The sequence below is a fragment of the Vespa velutina genome, chromosome 1 (assembly GCF_912470025.1).
Source record: "Vespa velutina chromosome 1, iVesVel2.1, whole genome shotgun sequence".
Classification (NCBI taxonomy): domain Eukaryota; kingdom Metazoa; phylum Arthropoda; class Insecta; order Hymenoptera; family Vespidae; genus Vespa; species Vespa velutina.
The window spans coordinates 6,247,859-6,264,911 of record NC_062188.1 but is presented as its reverse complement, the minus strand read 5'-3'; the positions used below and the strand labels follow the sequence as shown (position 1 = coordinate 6,264,911).

The following is a 17,053-nucleotide window of genomic DNA, read 5'->3' as shown; positions in this document are numbered from 1 at the left end:
GTAGAAAAAATATCGTGTAAAACGAGACAGAGATCTATCCAGGTGTACATTGAATCGAATGCACGCGTTTCGCAGTGCCGTACTAAAAGCAACTTTCGTGGGTTGGGGGGAATCGGACACTGTCGAATCTAGTCTTCAAGGAGCCCGTGGTGATTGCTCCCTCTGTGCATATATTCCGCCACTGAGATTAAATATTATGTTGGTTATAAATTCGGGTCATTGAGTTTGATCGTCCTGGGTTTTGGTCGTCCTCCTTTTTTTCTTTTTTTTTTTTTTTTTGTACACGTGTGTGTGAGGGAGAAGTCATGGTCTTTCCTTTCGTTGCCCGGTCGCCGGCAACTGATGGACAGTGTGCACGCAACTAAATGATGGTGGTGGAGCAGAGCAGAAATTGGATATATATATATATATATATATATATATTAGATCACACACATATATACATTTATATATATATATATATATATATATATATATATATATAAAATATAAAATTTATAAAAATCTTTTATATTATATATATATATATAAAATTTTATTTTTTAAATCATATATATAAAATTATATTTTTTAAATTTATGAAGTTTTTTGTAAAATATAAAACATATAAAATTTTATATATATATATATATGTATATATAATTTATTATATATGCGCGGACACGTGTGTCGTCGCTCCGGTCGATGTGCATCGACTTACTTTGTCAATCCTAATCGAATTATCGTATTATTATGTATCTTTCATGTGTGAAAACGACGAACTTGCTATTTCTCTCTTCATGTGTTCCTTTAGAACTTCTCTCTTGTCGTTACTTAACAGGTACCGTTGTCAAAACGATCTTGGCACGATCAACACGAACACATTCTTATTTATATAATTAAACGCATTTAATCGCTTTTACATGATCGTATTAAGATCGTTAACATCCAACAATAATGAAATATTTTCTAATAATCGAAGAGATTTTTTTTACTTTTATTTCCTATTATTTTTATTTATTTATTTATTTATTTATTTTTTTTTTTTTTTTTTTTTTTTTTTTTTTTTTTTTTTTTTTTTTTTTTTTTTTTTTTTTTTTTTTCTTCATAGTAACTAGTCATCACGAGTCATAACGATCAGTTAGTTCCGTCAATCAGTCTCCGTCGTTTAAAAAAGAACATATCATCCTGTCATCTCATCACGTGACTCTATATCGTTAACGTCGACAATAGTAAAGCGTATAATAACTGAATGTATCTCCTTTCTTTTTTTATTTATTTAATTTTTTTTTCTTTTTTCTCCACACAATTCATAAAATCTAATCGAATCTCAACTATCAATCAGCGTCCTCTTTTTCAAAGTATATCTTTCGCTATACCTTATAACATGACTAAAAATCATTAACGTCGACAGCAACAAAACGTATATAATAACTGAACATGGTTCCTTTTTTATATTTCATGAAAAATAGTCCAATTCCAACGTTCCATCAGCCATCTCGACGTTAAAAAAAAAAAAAGAATAATAATAATAATAATAATAATAATAATAATAAAAACATCTTATGCCTTAACGCGTGATTTAAAATTGTTAACTGTCAATAGTAATAATAACAAAAATTTATATAATAATGATACTTTTTTTTTCTTATTATTATTATTATTATTATTATTATTATTATTATTATTTATATATTTTTTTATTATTTTTTTTTTTTTTATCATTACTTTTTTCTATCTCATAGAACATAGTCTAATATCAATGACTAATAAGCACCGATAATTTTCAAAGAATATATTTTTTTAACGGCGTGACTCAAAATGCAAATTTTTGGAAAGAAACGAGAAGCAACAATTTGAAGAAGGCTCCTCGTTTCGTATGCACGCTCCTTCAAGGTTACGATGTCTATTCTCGGCGCGTGATTCTCTCTCTTTCTCTTTCTCTTTCTCTCTCTCTCCGTCTCTCTCTTTTTCTCTCTCTCTCTCTCCCTCTCTCTCTCTCTCTCTGTCTCTCTGTCTCTCTCTCTCTCTCTCTCTCTCTCTCTCTCTCTCTCTCTCTCTCTCTCTCTTTCGATACGAATGAAACATCACCCTATCGTAGAAAGAGGAGAGCGCACCGGTCGAACGATCGAACCTCCGGCAGTCTTGCACGCGATTCGCGCCGTATCAGTGAACTACTTCGAGTACATATATTCTATTTTTAACATCGTCTCTGCTATTTTCGTACTCCATCGTTTCTTCTCTTTCTCACGGATTCCTTAAGCACACCCTTTATCTCGGCGGTTTTTCACTTTTCAACATTCTTATATATATATATATATATATATATATATATATATATATATATATATATACGTGTATACAAACATACGTACATACATATATATATACGTGTTCCTTATATTATTTTACGTATGTCGTTTACATTCCGTCGTTTCGGGTCGATTGTAAGTAGAAACAAGTTACATTATCGACATTTCTTTATCTATATATATGTATCTTCTTCTTATTATTCTTATTTCGTCTCTCATTGCATCTTCGAAAGGATAAAAATTTATTAAAAGATGAAACAAAAGGAAGAAAATTGTAACTCGATTTGAAACGCGTCCCACACAATCATAAGTCGTTTCATTTGTTAGAGGTTGAAAGGGAGAATGAGATAGAGAGGATAGATAGATAGAGAGAAAGAAAGAGAAAGAGAGAGATGATCTTGTTTTTCAATAGCTATACACATTCTTATACGTATCGAGAGTTGACGACTTGCTGCTACTTGCACTTCGTCCTGTCCTATTCCCAACGCCAATGAAATTTATTATCAGCAATTAACGTTTCTCCGATAGCGATTAATCAAAGGAATATATATGTGTGTAATGTGTGTATGTATATGCTTTAAAATGGTCCAATATACGAAATTACTATGGTGAATATATCTCTTATTCAATATTTTTTGTTCTATTATATCGAAAAATAATAATAATAATAATAATAATAATAATAATAATAATAACAACAATAATAATATATATGAAAATATATTACTTTTATAAAAATTTATTTTTCATACAAATTTTAATAATTTTTTTTTTTCTTATTTTCTCTGTTCTTTTCTTTTTTATTCTTTTTCCATTGGAAACAAAAGTAAGGTTAGGTTTTCAACGAAGGATTATATATATATATATATATATATATATATATAGAGAGAGAGAGAGAGAGAGAGAGAGAGAGAAAGAGAGAAAGTGTTATCTTTCAAGCGAAGTTCTTTTTACTTTACATCGGAAGTTACGTTCGTGATACAACAAAAGAAAGACGTTTTCGATAAACGTTAATGGTAGTACGTGCATTGTTCGCTCACAAACCTGATAGTTTAGTTTCTCGAGACTCTTCGCATAATCATTGTTATCGGGGTCTCGCGAACGGTCGTAATGTTTCGTTGATTCGCATGGGAATCACGTGATGTTGTTTCTTTCGTGTTTGTCGTCGACATTATTTCCAATAGGTTTCTGACCTAGAACTCGTAGTGTTATTAGAAAATAAATTTTTCTCTCTCCCCCGTCCCCCTTTCTTCTTTCTTTTTCGTTCAATAAGTAATTTCGATATTTTCATTATTTTATATATATATATATATAATTTTCAGTAAATAAAAAAATATATATATACTAAAAAATCAGTAAGAAATTTTTACATTACTAATTGAACAGACCTTATCTGAATTATAATCAGAATTACATTCAATAGCATCAGACTATTTAAAGAGATCAGAAGATTTTTGAAATAAACTCTTAGGTATGTGTGTGCGTGTATATATACATACATTCAATATAACGCATCAAAGAGAAGAGCATAGTAAGGAACGGGGGTGGGGAGAGTATTCTCTCGTATCGATCAGAACCCATTTGTGCATTGGTCTAGTATATTCTATAGAAAGCATCCGTGTGCTGCCTCAACGAATTTCTGTTATGTCAGTATTCTTTCTCGCATTGGTTGAAACCGGACTTCCAACGCGCAGGAGAGGTCCAAAACCATTGGCGTCGATCTTTTTATTTTTCATTTTTATTTTTCTTCTTTCTTTCTTTCTTTTTCTTTTCCATTTTTCTTTTTTTTAAAGAAAGAAAGAGTGAGAGAGCGAGGAGGAGGGAGAGAAAGAGAGAGGAGAGAGAGAGAGAGAGAAAGAGTCCTCGTTTTCGTTAAAAGAGAAAGTTGGATTGGATGTCTCCAAATGAGTATTCCATTTTATTTCGACATTACGATCTTTTACGTGCGACGTACTCGCGGAATTTCACGAAGACGAGCTCCAATCTAAATTTAGATACACCACTCTCTTTCCACGTATACAACGCCGTTGCTGACCGACATCGAATCTTTTGATTTTCATCGAAACGCTTTTCTTATTTGGTTTTGTTTTCCTTTTTTCTTTTTTGGAATTTAACGAACGAACGAACGAAGGAACAGTAAAAAAAAAAAAAAAGGGAAGAGAGAAAAATAATAATTACAAATATAAAAAAGAAGTTACTAGAAATATTTCGAAAGAAATGATTTATCTTAAAGTGTAACTTTTTTCGAGTTGACGCCAGTGAGAAGTTGAAAGTTTATTTTGTTTGTAATTTAACAAAGATAAAGGAAAAATAATGAGACGATGTAAGAAATTATGGATCTTAAAAAAAAAAAAAAAAACTTCTAATTTACGCCGATTGAGTTGAAAATTTCTTTTTCTTGAAATTTAATAAAGATTAAAAAGAGAAAAAAAAAAGAAGAAAAGAAAAGAAATAAAAATAAATAAATAAATAAATAAAAATCTGAAATCAACCTAAGAAATTATAAATTTCAAAAAATGTCCTTTCGAATCTACGCCAATGAGAAGTTGGAATTTTCTTTTGCTTAAAATTTAACAAGAATAAATTAAAATAAAATAAAATATAATAGAATAAATAAACAACATAAGAAATGATGAATCTTCCAGAAAATAAAAAATAAAAAAAAAAAAAAAAGACTTCGAATCGACGCCAATGAAGTTGGAATTTCTTTTTCCTTTTTCTTTAAAGCGTCTCTCTTTCTCTACCTCCCTCCCTCCCTCTCTCTCTCTCTCTCTCTCTCTCTCTCACTCTTGATGTCAGTTTAAAATTAGCTCTTCTCCCTTGCACTCTCCGCACATGCGACCGATACACATTGCACTGGAACGTAGGACTCGGGGAAATGGTAAAGGAGTCAAATAAAAGGACCGAATGAGAGGCGAAAAGAGAGAGATGCTCGCTACATGCCAAGGGTCCTTTTGGAACGAACTCTCGTATATTTTTCTTTCTTGCAGTACGTACAAACGAAGAAAGAGAAGAGAAAAGGGAGAGAAAGAGAGAAGAAACGAGCCAGTTCTTCTCTTCCTCTTGCTCTCTCTTTCTCTCTCTCTACGTGGGTATTGCAATTTCCCATTTAGCAAATTCAATTTTAGGCTTGTATAAGTAATGATCCTTCCGTTAAAACGAAAATAGGAACTCGATAAATACATAATAATACAGTTTTTTGGCAATGATTATGACAACGATTAAATTAACAATTAGCCGAATGAAAAAAAAAAAGTACGAAGAAAACGGAAATAGATGTTGGTTGATGATGTATACAAAAAAAAATAAGAGATAGAAAAAGAAACAAAAATTTGCACACACACACACACACAGAGAGGAGAATTAACGTTATCTCTGTTGTATATATTGTTCTTACGTGCCAGACGTTAAAATCTAGTTAACGATGCGTGCCAGTTGCCAGTTAAAAGGAACGAGAACCTTATAGACGACGATATTTTATGGTTTCTCGGTGTATCCCATAATGGCATCGACTATAAATCATCGTGTCAGAAAGATATATATATATATATATATATATATATATATGTAGAGAGAGAGGGGGGGAGAGAGAAAGCGTATATATATAACCGCAAGTATGCACACCTTCGATGATACGCTTCCGCATTTTTATTAGTCACTTCTTCGAAACTCATTCGAGAACAATTTCATTCATATCTTGGAAAAAGTTCGATAACTCGACTGGATAGATAAAGTATGTATACATACACAAAAGTTAGTACGAATGCACGATGGTGAGAATGAATGGTGTGTAGTGGTGGTGATAGCGATAACAATAATGGTGGTGGAAGAGTAGTATCAATGACAGTGGCAGTGGTAATGGTAATGGTAGCGGTGGTAGTAGGTAGAGAGAAGTTGGAATTAAGAGAACGGGTTAAGCGAGTGTTCTTCGCGTGGGTGGTTCCTTTTTTTAACATCCCTTAAGCCTGTTTCCAAGCATATTCCAGACGAGTATTAAAATGAAGCCTAGTGCTGCTGCCGTTAGGAGTGCCCCTAAATAAAGGATTTTCATTATTCTCCTTTTGTGGTTTGGACCATAGAGAGCTTTCTATTTCTACGTAATTCTATTATTTCAATATTTTCATGTGTATGTGTGTGTGTATATATATATAATATTTAATATACTATATATATATATATTATATAGTATCTATAATAAATCTATATTTATAGATAGATTAAATAGATATAGATGGAGTAGATTAGATAAATATATAGATATATAAATATTATATTTATATATACCTATAGTGTCTGTCTATGTGTGTGTGTGTTAGGTGTGTTTTATGATATATTCTATTTATGATATATTATTATTTAAATCAATGATCTAATATTAAAAATTTTTAAATAAATAAATTCATATATATATATATATATATATGTATATAATATATAACTCGATAAAAGCTTAATAAAATTTAGGAGTTATTAAAAGTTAAAATTTATTATAATTTATATGAAAAGAGAAAACGTCAATGTCCGATAAGATTTTTGGCTAGGTTTTTATCCTGCGCGTCTCTCTACGATAAGGATCAATCCCAGGGACATGGTTCGTTCCTACAGGAGATGAGGTGCGACTGTTGCTATACGGTGCACAGGTGGGTGGTGCCAGGGACGAGGAGAGAAGGGGGTCCACCAGGGGAGCTCTAGACTAGATCGATAATGCATCTCTTGGCGGGCGTAGTTCCTCTTAGTCACTGCTGATCGCTCCTCCTGAGGAGTGATATCCTCTCTCTCTTTCTCTTTTTTTCTCTCTTTCTCCTTCTCTCTTCTGTGCCCTGTGTATATTCACTACGAATTTGTGAGTAAAATATACTTTTTCATCGTCCATATCTTTTTTTTTGTTCTCCCCGTTTTTTTTTTTTCTTTTCTTTTTTTCTTCCTTTTAATTGCGCTCGACAAATGTGTTGTTTTCTCGATATTTATTATGTATCATCGGTATTTTTTAGAACATTAATTGTCACTGTAACTCGTCCTTCAACGTGAACGCGCTCCGTTTGTGAGAATGACTTTATTATAAGGTGGTCGCGTTGTGCCCCTGTCCCCTCTTCTTCTCTTCCCCTTCCCTCCTCCTTCAACCTTCCTAAAAGTCTAATCGATAGTTTATTGCTCTCATTCCTCTTGCCAAGGAACGCTATGAATCAAGATATTTCTGTCTAGACTGTGTTAATTCGCTTTTTCTCTCTCGTTATTCACTGACCTGTACAACCTCTCTTCGTTCTCATCACGGTTCAAGGTTAATTATACGAACGATACTTTGGTGATAATGATCCGTGATTTAATTATGGATTTAATAGTATACGAATTTGTATAAAAAATTTCTCTCTCCCTCTCTTTCTCTCTCTCTCTCTCTCTCTCTCTCTCTCTCTCTCTCTCTCTCTCTCTCTATTTTTTTGAGTTTTATCGATAATTGTGATTAGAAAGTGATGACTTATGATGGAACAATACGTGAAGTTGTATGTGTGTATATATGTATGTGTCTGTGTGTGTCTGTCTGTCTGTCTGTGTGTGTATGTATCTCTGTGTGAAAGCAAACAAAATTGTGTGAAAGCTTTTTTGATTTTTTTTCCGAAACGTACCACGTGTATTATGTATATATGTCCTTTTGATTTTCGAATTTCTTGTTAGGAATCATTAGAAAACAAAAAATAAAGACTATTTAGAATTTTGGTCAGTGCCGTTCTTCGATTTTTCTTTGAACATAAGGCGTGGCTATGTCTCGGATGTCTGGTTGAGAAGGTTTCCATTGTCCAATCTCAGATTTAATCGAAAAACTATACTTAGGTTGAAAATTTTGTTTTTCTTTATTTTATCTCTCTTTTTTTTTTCTTTTTTTTTTTTTTTTTACTACGAATATCTATGCATCGCGAGACGAGAATAATAATTATTCGAGTGATAATAATTAATATTATTACAAAAGGATTAATACAAAATGATATAATTAATTAAGATGTCTGTAAAGTTTGTCTTATAGCAATTTATATGACTTCTTGCAAAATATAAATCCTCTTTTACGAGGTAAGATGCATATTATGTGCATACGAGTGCAGCCATGCATTAAATAGCGTAGGATTCTTTACCGTACCGTATCACTGTTCTTACGAAATACGTATTACGTCTTATAATGCAACGAAAAACTGTGATTAAACTTTCTACATAGATCATTTAGATTTATTCTAGCTAACCGTCTATAACTTAATATAATTCTCAAATCACACACACAGACACATTGTTTTATTTTATTTCATCGCTTAAAATTTGTTTCATATCCGAAGCTTTTAATATTTTTTATAATATTAGTTATATTTTGTATATTAAATATAAAATATACTATATTATTATTAATATAATATTATATGAAATATTACTATAAAAATTAGGGTTGGGGTAGAGAGAATGAGGAGTATGGGTGTGTGTACAAATATATTCTTTAAAATTATAATAATATATATTACTATAATATGTATGATATTTATATAGATTTAATATACTATTACTATTAGAGAATATATAAATAAACATCTATACAATATTATAGTAATACTGAAAATAATAATATTATTAATATCGTACATCGCTTAATATTATATATATTATATTGTATGTCTGTGCGCGCGCGTGTGTGTGTGTGTATGTATAGTATTATTTTAATAGTATATAATTTTTATATTAAATAATTTTAGTATAGAAAATAAAAACATACGAACAGATTGTTTGTTATAAAGAGTTAAATATGTTATAGTAGTATATATATATATATATATAAATCGTTAATTTGTACTTATTTTTATCACAGAAGCTCTTCAGCATGCACTGTTACCCGAGGCGGATAACGTAGCGGATAGCGAGGATTCCGAGGACGAGTGGAATTACTATCGTGTTGGGCCAAACAAAGAGAAAGATACAGCTGCATCTTCCGAAGAGCTCAACGAAATAAAGAACGACAACGAAAATAAGAACGTTGAACATCTTGACGAGGATAACAACGTGGAGGAACCATCTCGGTCTCCAACGTCCGAACATAATAGTAGCAGCGAATGTGAGAGTCAAAAGGGGGAGGAAATATTACCTGAGCTTATTAACACTGATGTAAGACGACTGATATAAAAAAAAACAAAAAAAAAATTCTTTAATCCAATAATTTCTTTTAAAAACATATAATATTTATTATAGATATTTACAAAAAAGAAATTTTGATCGAATTAATTTTATGTATTTCAGATTAGCGTCGAAGAGAATAAAGAATTTGACTCTACGTTTGTAAAACTAGAAAAGGAAGAGGAAGAAGAGGAAAAAGAAGTTGAAAAGGAAGAAACCGAAGAGAAAGAAGAGAAAGAGTACGGTTTTGTAGAAGAGGAGGAAGAGGAAGAGGAAGAGGAAGAAGAGGAAGAGGAAGAAGAAAAAGAAAAAGAAGAGAAAGAACACGAAGAAAAGGAAAAAAAAGAGGATAGAGGAGGAGAGGACGAAGAGGAAGTGGATAAGCAAGAACAAGAGGAAGATATGGATTTTCAATTGAATCCTAACGCGGCCGAATTTATTCCAATCTCGCCGCCTAAACGTCAAATTAAGCTCAATACCATAAACGATAGTCTCGTTGCAGGTTCTCCTTTGAAAACTATAGCGATGGACGATATTAAAGTGCCGAGTCAAAAAGAATTTGACGAGGAAATATCTGCCAGGCCTCATGAGATCGAAGAGGAAGATTCATCTCCTAATGGCGATCATACAACGCATTCCGATTATGATTTTTATACGGAACAACAAAAAATAATTAATCCATTATCCACCGCCGCAGTTGCTGCTGGTTTAGATGAATCTGAAATTTCTTCGACCAAAGCCGAATACGGGGATGAAACGATGAGCTTTCTATGTACAACGACTACTGATTTACATAAAACTGAAATTTCCACGATGGAAGAGTCCTTTGGGGATTCCGACTGTGACATTTATAACAGAGATAATCCAATGACGATGTCCTATGCTCCGTGTGATTTCAAAGCGGCCTTTAATAAGGAAGTAGATTTAAATGCTGTTCATGATTTAAGCGATGGGGATTTAGAGGATGAAAATTATTCCTCTGAAGGACGAATTCCCCAGTCACCGAAGGCAATATCATCAACGGATGTAGAAGAACGTCGTACGGAATTTGATACGTTGTCTAATGGTGACTCATCTAATCAAGTTCAAATATCATCGTTATTATCAAAGGATGATAATACTTTCTTAAAGTTCGAAGATTCGGACGAACCAAAAACTGCGGAATTTATTCAAGTTGAATTGGAACGTCATCAATCATCTCCAATCAATTCATTATCCGAGCAAGATTTTTCGAAGGAAGACGATGAAAAAAGATCATCTTCTTCTTTGTTGTTAGATAATAAGGACGAGATGATACATGTTAACCGAGATAATGAGGAAGAGAAAGAAGAAAAAGATAAAGAAAATGAACGTGTGGAAACACCGAAAGAAGCGGAATATATCGACGATGAAAAAGATGTCGCAATGGACAACGATATTGTCACGAGTAGCGACAACGATTTTCTCGTAAACAAACCGGTCGAAATTGCAACGGATCTAATTCAATCCGAAATATTACAAAATACGATATCCCAGGAAGAGCAGCATAATTTTTTGTCGTCTACGATCGACGAATCATCAAAATCAGTTTCTCCGTTTATGCCATCGATCGAAACAGAACTCGTAGATACATCTCCGGATCTATTGAAAAACAATTTAATCGCTTCCACGGAAAATCTTACGTTAGTTAATAAAGAGGAAGATCGTCCCATTATGGTTTCTAATTTATGTTCAGACGTTTCAGAATTTCAAATGAGTAAGAGTTCCTTCGATCCGTTTGCTTCTGGAGAACCAGCATTGTCTGATATATCTTCGAAACCAATACTTTTAGACAATTCAATGGACCTAATTGCACAGCCTGTTCCAACAGAACATCACTCAGAATCCTCTTATCTACCGACTCTTATCTCTTCGGAGCCAATCTTCAACGATCGACCTATCGAGAATTTGTTAGACCTTAAAGAAACTACCACTGAAGTGCCTACGACAGATCACATCGAAGAAAGCAATGCCGCAGAATATCCTCAGTCTTCTTCTACTTTCGAAGATATTATTACAGAAAAACCGTCACGACTTATGGAAGAATCTGTATGTCTTTTTGATACAAACAAGCATATTGATTTAAGTCAAGATATTCATCTGAAATTGGAAGATTCCTCAGAGACAAAGTCTATTGACAAAATTGAAATCGACGTTAATGAATTTGAAAAAGTCAACGAAACGGTCGCATTAAATTTGTCAGAATCTATACAAGAATTTACAGGTTTGGAAAAACAATTAGAACCTGATAATATTACACCCGAGGAATCTCCAATAACCGAAACGGCTCCAATCATCGAAGATAAAATCACGTCAGAAGATATTGTCGAACATAAGGAGTCTTCTGTACAAGAAACTATCGAAGAAAAATTACTTTTAGATACGAAAGAAAAAGAGGTAGAAGAAGAGGAGGAAGCATTAGAAGCTAAGGAAGACGCAGAAATTGTACAGGTTGCGGAAACAACACAGCCAGTTGCTACTACAGAATTAACAGAATTTTCAAAGTCTACAGAACTCGTGACATCCGTAGAAAATATCGAAATTGAAAAAGCTTCGGACGCTTTCGAACTAGTAACACCTGTAGAAACTACAGAAATATCAACGCCTACAGATACTGAAAAAACTGTCGTTTCTATGGACATCGTAGAAAGCGAGGTACCCGAGAAAATTGTAGAAATCACGAAGCCTATAGATACTACTACCGTGGGAATTATAGATACTGCAGAAGTTGCAGAGACTGCAGAAGTTGCAGGTACTACAGAAATCGCAGGTACTACAGAAATCGCAGGTACTACAGAAATTACAGGTACTACAGAAATCGCAGATACTACAGAAATCGCAGGTACTGCAGAAATTGCAGGTACTGCAGAAATCACTGAGACTGCAGAAATCACTGAAACTGCAGAAATCAAAAAGACTGCAGAAATCACAGAGACTGCAGAAATCGCAGGTACTGCAGAAATCACAGAGACTGCAGAAATCGCAGGTACTGCAGAAATTTCAAGTATTGCAGGTATCGCAGAAATTGCAAGAATCGCAGAGACTGCAGGAATCGTAGAGACTGCAAGAATCGCAGATACTGCAGGAATCCCAGAGACTGCAGGAATCATAGAGACTGCAGGAATCGCAGAGTCTGCAGGAATCGTAGAGACTGCAGGAATCATAGAGACTACAGGAATCGCAGAGACTACAGGAATCGCAGAGACTGCAGGAATCGTAGAAACTACAGGAATCGCAGAGACCACAGGAATCGCAAAGACCACAGGAATCGCAGAGACCACAGGAATCGCAGAGACTATAGGAATCATAGAGACTCCAGGAATCGCAGAGACTGCAGAAATCGCAGAGACTGCGGATACTGCCAAAACTATAGACATTTCTGAGACTGTATCGGTAACACAGGAAGTAGAAATACAAAAGATTACCGAACCTGTGAAAGTGGAAGAACCACAAAAGACCGAAGAAGAAGCAGTTGTCGAACCACCAGCAGTCGAGGTAACCGCGACAGAAGCTATCGTGGCTGCAGCTGCAGTTACTACAGCAGCAGGATTAATCACGACAGTAGCAGCTACGAGCACGAGTAATAAAGCCAAAGCAAAGCCTACGACAAAATCAATGAAGCCTGGTAGCAGTGCAAGTACTACTAAGACTGCAGCACCAAAGTCTACTCCAACTTCACCATCGAAGACTGTCTCCTCGACAACAAGATCAACGACTTCAGCGACAACAACGAAAAAGCCGGCCGGAACTGCGGCAGCTCGTCCTAAACATCTCGATACAGCTGGCACCAAGTCTCAAACTACTACTAATGCAGCAAAATTAAATGCGACAAGAACTGTATCGACTAGCAAAACATTAACAACAGCAACGTCAACGACAAAATCCGCTCCTGCGCGTCCAAGCAGTTCCCTTACGAAATCAAAACCTGCACCAGCTTCAGCGAGAAGTAATACTAGCTCGGTAGAAAAGAAATCTGTTCTAAATGGCGACGTTAAATCTCTTAGTAAGACAACAGTCACGAAAGCTGCTACCAAATCGACTATTACGTCTACGTCTACCGCGGCCAAAGTTAGTAGCACAAGTAAAACTACGACGGGTTCGCGAACATCGTTTAGTACGACGACGTCGACGACGACGACGACAACGGTACCAACGACTGGCAAGTCAAGACCGACTTCCGCTATAACAGCAGCTAAATCACCGGCCAAATCAGCTGGTACAAATGCGGCTAGTGGTTCATTAAATGCAACGAAATCATCTAAAGCAACTTCGACTAGTAATAATACGGCGAAGGCACGTACTTCTCTTGCAAAATCACCAATGATCGACAAACAAATCAAGGAGACTGCCAATAAGCAAATCTCTATGGCACGTACCACGAGTTCTCCTATATCTAAAACCACAACGCGTTCTTCTATGTCCGCTACTACTATCCTTAATACTAGTTCGACCACAAAACGTTTGTCGAGCCAAAAATTAACTAGCACGACGACAACAGCAGCACATTCACCAGTGAAGAAGATTACATCGAAAGTTGCGTCTGGACACTCGTCGGGTGCTACTACTAAATCTTCGTCGACGACTAAAGTGAAAGTAATGCAAAATGGAACGGCGGATAACGTTGAAATCACTAAAACAACAATAATAACAACAAATAGTAAAAATGAGGATGACGTACCTGAAAAGGATTTGTCGCCTGTAGTCGCACACACCGATAACCAGTTGATTTCGAGTGCCGATTGAATGACTCGACGATAAAAGAGCATATCTTGTATCGATCCGCTGATTATTATAATACGAGCCCGAAACCCTTTTAAAATTATGCGGATCGTGATCGTTACATACTATAATAATACTTTTTTTTCTTTTTTTTTTTTTTACATATTTTTTTTTTTTTTTTTTTTTTTTTTTTTTTTATGTTTTATTCTCACGAGAAGGATTTAAACGAGATCCACATCGTCCTCTGGTAGCGTTTTAGGGAACATTTATCGAAGGGAGAAGTTTTTACTCTACTTACATAAATATTAATCTAATATATATATATATGCGCACATACACACATATATATATATATTATATATATATATATACGTAAAATGAACACACGCATACACATATACAAACACATATACATACATTTACACGTAATGAGAAAGAAGAAAAAACACAAAACAAAAAATAGCCCACACTTGGATCTGTTTTAATCTTGTGACAAAGAAACGACATGCAACAAACAAAATTTTCTTGCATAATCTTAGCTTTCGACTGTTTCGGTTGTGTGCCGCAGCAAAAAAGGATTATATATCCAATTTAGATATTTAAATCGGTGAGGAAGAAGAAAAACGAAAAGAAAAAAAATAAATAAATAAATAGAAAAAGATACAAAAAAAGAAAACAAAAATAAAAGGAAAGAATGAAAAGGACGAGAGAAAAAGAGACAGACAGACAGATAGAGATAGAGAAAGAGAGAGAGAGAGAGAGAGAGAGAGAGAGAGAGAGAAAGCAAAGCGGGAAAGATGTGCGAGCGTGATATGTGTGAATGTACGAATGAAAGATAGAATGAAAGAAAGAAAGAAAGAAAGAAAGAAAAAGAGAAAGAGAGAGAAAGAAAGATTCTGAATAATTTTGTTGTGTAAATAATCGGATGTGTTTCTCGAAGTGATTTATCGTAATTATCCCGTGGTCTAAGATTGCGAAAAGTCATCTGGTGCTCGTAAATGGCCCCGTAGTTCACAGCAGACTCTATGTCCTACGAAGAATATATAGCCAAGAGAAAAAAAAAAAAAAAGAAAAAAAAAAGAAAAAACACATTGTCGTATATTAATAATGGCAAAAAAATAGAAGAAGAAGAAGGAGGAGGAGGTGGAGGAGGAAGAGGAGGAGGAGGAGGAGAAGAAGAAGGAGAAGCTTACGCATCGCACTTTCATACGCTAATAAAATCGACGATATCGAATAAGTCGCCGGCATATTATTGCTCTTAACGTATATAACGAGACCGGACGGTTTTTTTATATTTTTTAATTTTATATGTGCATTATATAATTGATAAAGATTAGTCGTCGTATTTTATGAAAAAGAAACGCATATATTTATTTTTGTTTGTTCCTATTTCTGAAGAGAGAAGAGTTGAGAGTACATTAAGAAGGAGAGAAATAATAATATTATTATATAGCTTTGTCATCGTATTACATTACACATGAACACACACATATATACAAACACACGTACTATTCATCTGTGTACAGCACCTTTATGATTTATTGTGATACCATATATATTATTAAATAAATCCAAACAGTACGAAGTCACACACCAGTCGAATATCGTTTAACAAGATTATATATAATATATATATATACATATATATATATATATATATATATATATATATATATATATATATATATATATATATATATATATATATGTCTTTACTTACATACATATGAAACTCTCAAAGGCTCCCTACTAATTTTCTACTTTGTCTCTCTTTTTTTCTTTTCTTTCTTTTTTCTTCTTTTTTTTTTCTTTTTTTTTTTTCTTTATATTCTTTTGACGATCAATGACGCACAATTGATAACAGTCGTGTATCGTTTATGGCTGTTGATCAGCTTTTTCTTTTCCTTTTTTCCTCCCCCTTTTCGTTTCCTTTTTACTTGCTTTTGTCAAGCCCTATGGGTACACGAGTTTTTATTTCATTATTATACATATAGCACATCTAAAATGTTATTCTCTTCGTCGTGCTGTTAAACAAGTCATTTAATAATTCATTATTACGGAATTATTTAATCTCTTTTCTAACCCCCCCCCCCCCCCCCCCAGTGTCTTGTCTTATAACGAGAAAAAATAATCATTTTTCATAATAATTTTTTTAAAAATGCTTTGCTTCTAACATTCCAATTATAATCCTTCTTTTTATAGCTCAACTTACTTTCACATATTCTTCCTGTGTTTTTTATTTTTTTTTTTTTTTATTTTGCATTGTCGGCAAAAAAAAAAAGAAAAAGAAAAAAGTATTCCCTCCTTCGCTTTTCTAATCTTTATATTTAAAGGTAAGATAGTTAATGCGAACGAATTTGTTTACATCATTTTCATCCATAACACTCCTGTGTTCCCATAATATGAATATGGATATATTAAAAACAAGTTCATCATTTATTTGTAGAATGCGAATGTTAGAACGTTAATTATATTAATTTTTTCAGTTCGACATTAATACGTTTCTTTTAAAAAGTGTCATTGATTTGCATACAATTTCCTATTTTTTTTTTTTTTTTGTTAATAAATATAATAATACTAATAATACTAATAATAATAATAATAATAATAATAATAATGATAATGATAATACTGATAATACCGAAAGCGTTAAATAAGGATAAATATAACATTACCGAATTATTACCTGGGACATTTTTGTCGGAGCAGAGACAGAATATTTTATTCGTCTGAAATAAATATCAATTGACCATAAAAAGATATTTCGTATAGTCATGAAAATAAAAAGATAATAATTCTAAACAGTTTGAATGAAATTCATACAAAATCCATTTCAATGATCATATCTATAAATCAAAGAGATTAAACCTCAACGGATAAAACTG

At 33.4% G+C, this 17,053-nt stretch overlaps 1 protein-coding gene across 8 annotated transcripts in view; it reads left to right on the top strand.

Annotated features, from left to right (window-relative positions):
- The window catches only part of LOC124952508 (uncharacterized threonine-rich GPI-anchored glycoprotein PJ4664.02-like), a 63,903-nt gene extending 48,144 nt beyond the window's left edge, over positions 1 to 15,759 (top strand). For all 8 annotated transcript variants that reach the window (XM_047502526.1, XM_047502511.1, XM_047502517.1 and 5 more), the window contains 2 exons: positions 9,130 to 9,422; positions 9,555 to 15,759. In XM_047502526.1, coding sequence (XP_047358482.1) covers positions 9,130 to 9,422; positions 9,555 to 14,192 — 4,931 coding nt within the window. In that variant the 3' untranslated portion in view covers positions 14,193 to 15,759. The remainder of the gene's footprint in view (positions 1 to 9,129; positions 9,423 to 9,554) is intronic.
- The last annotated feature ends 1,294 nt before the right edge of the window (positions 15,760 to 17,053 follow it).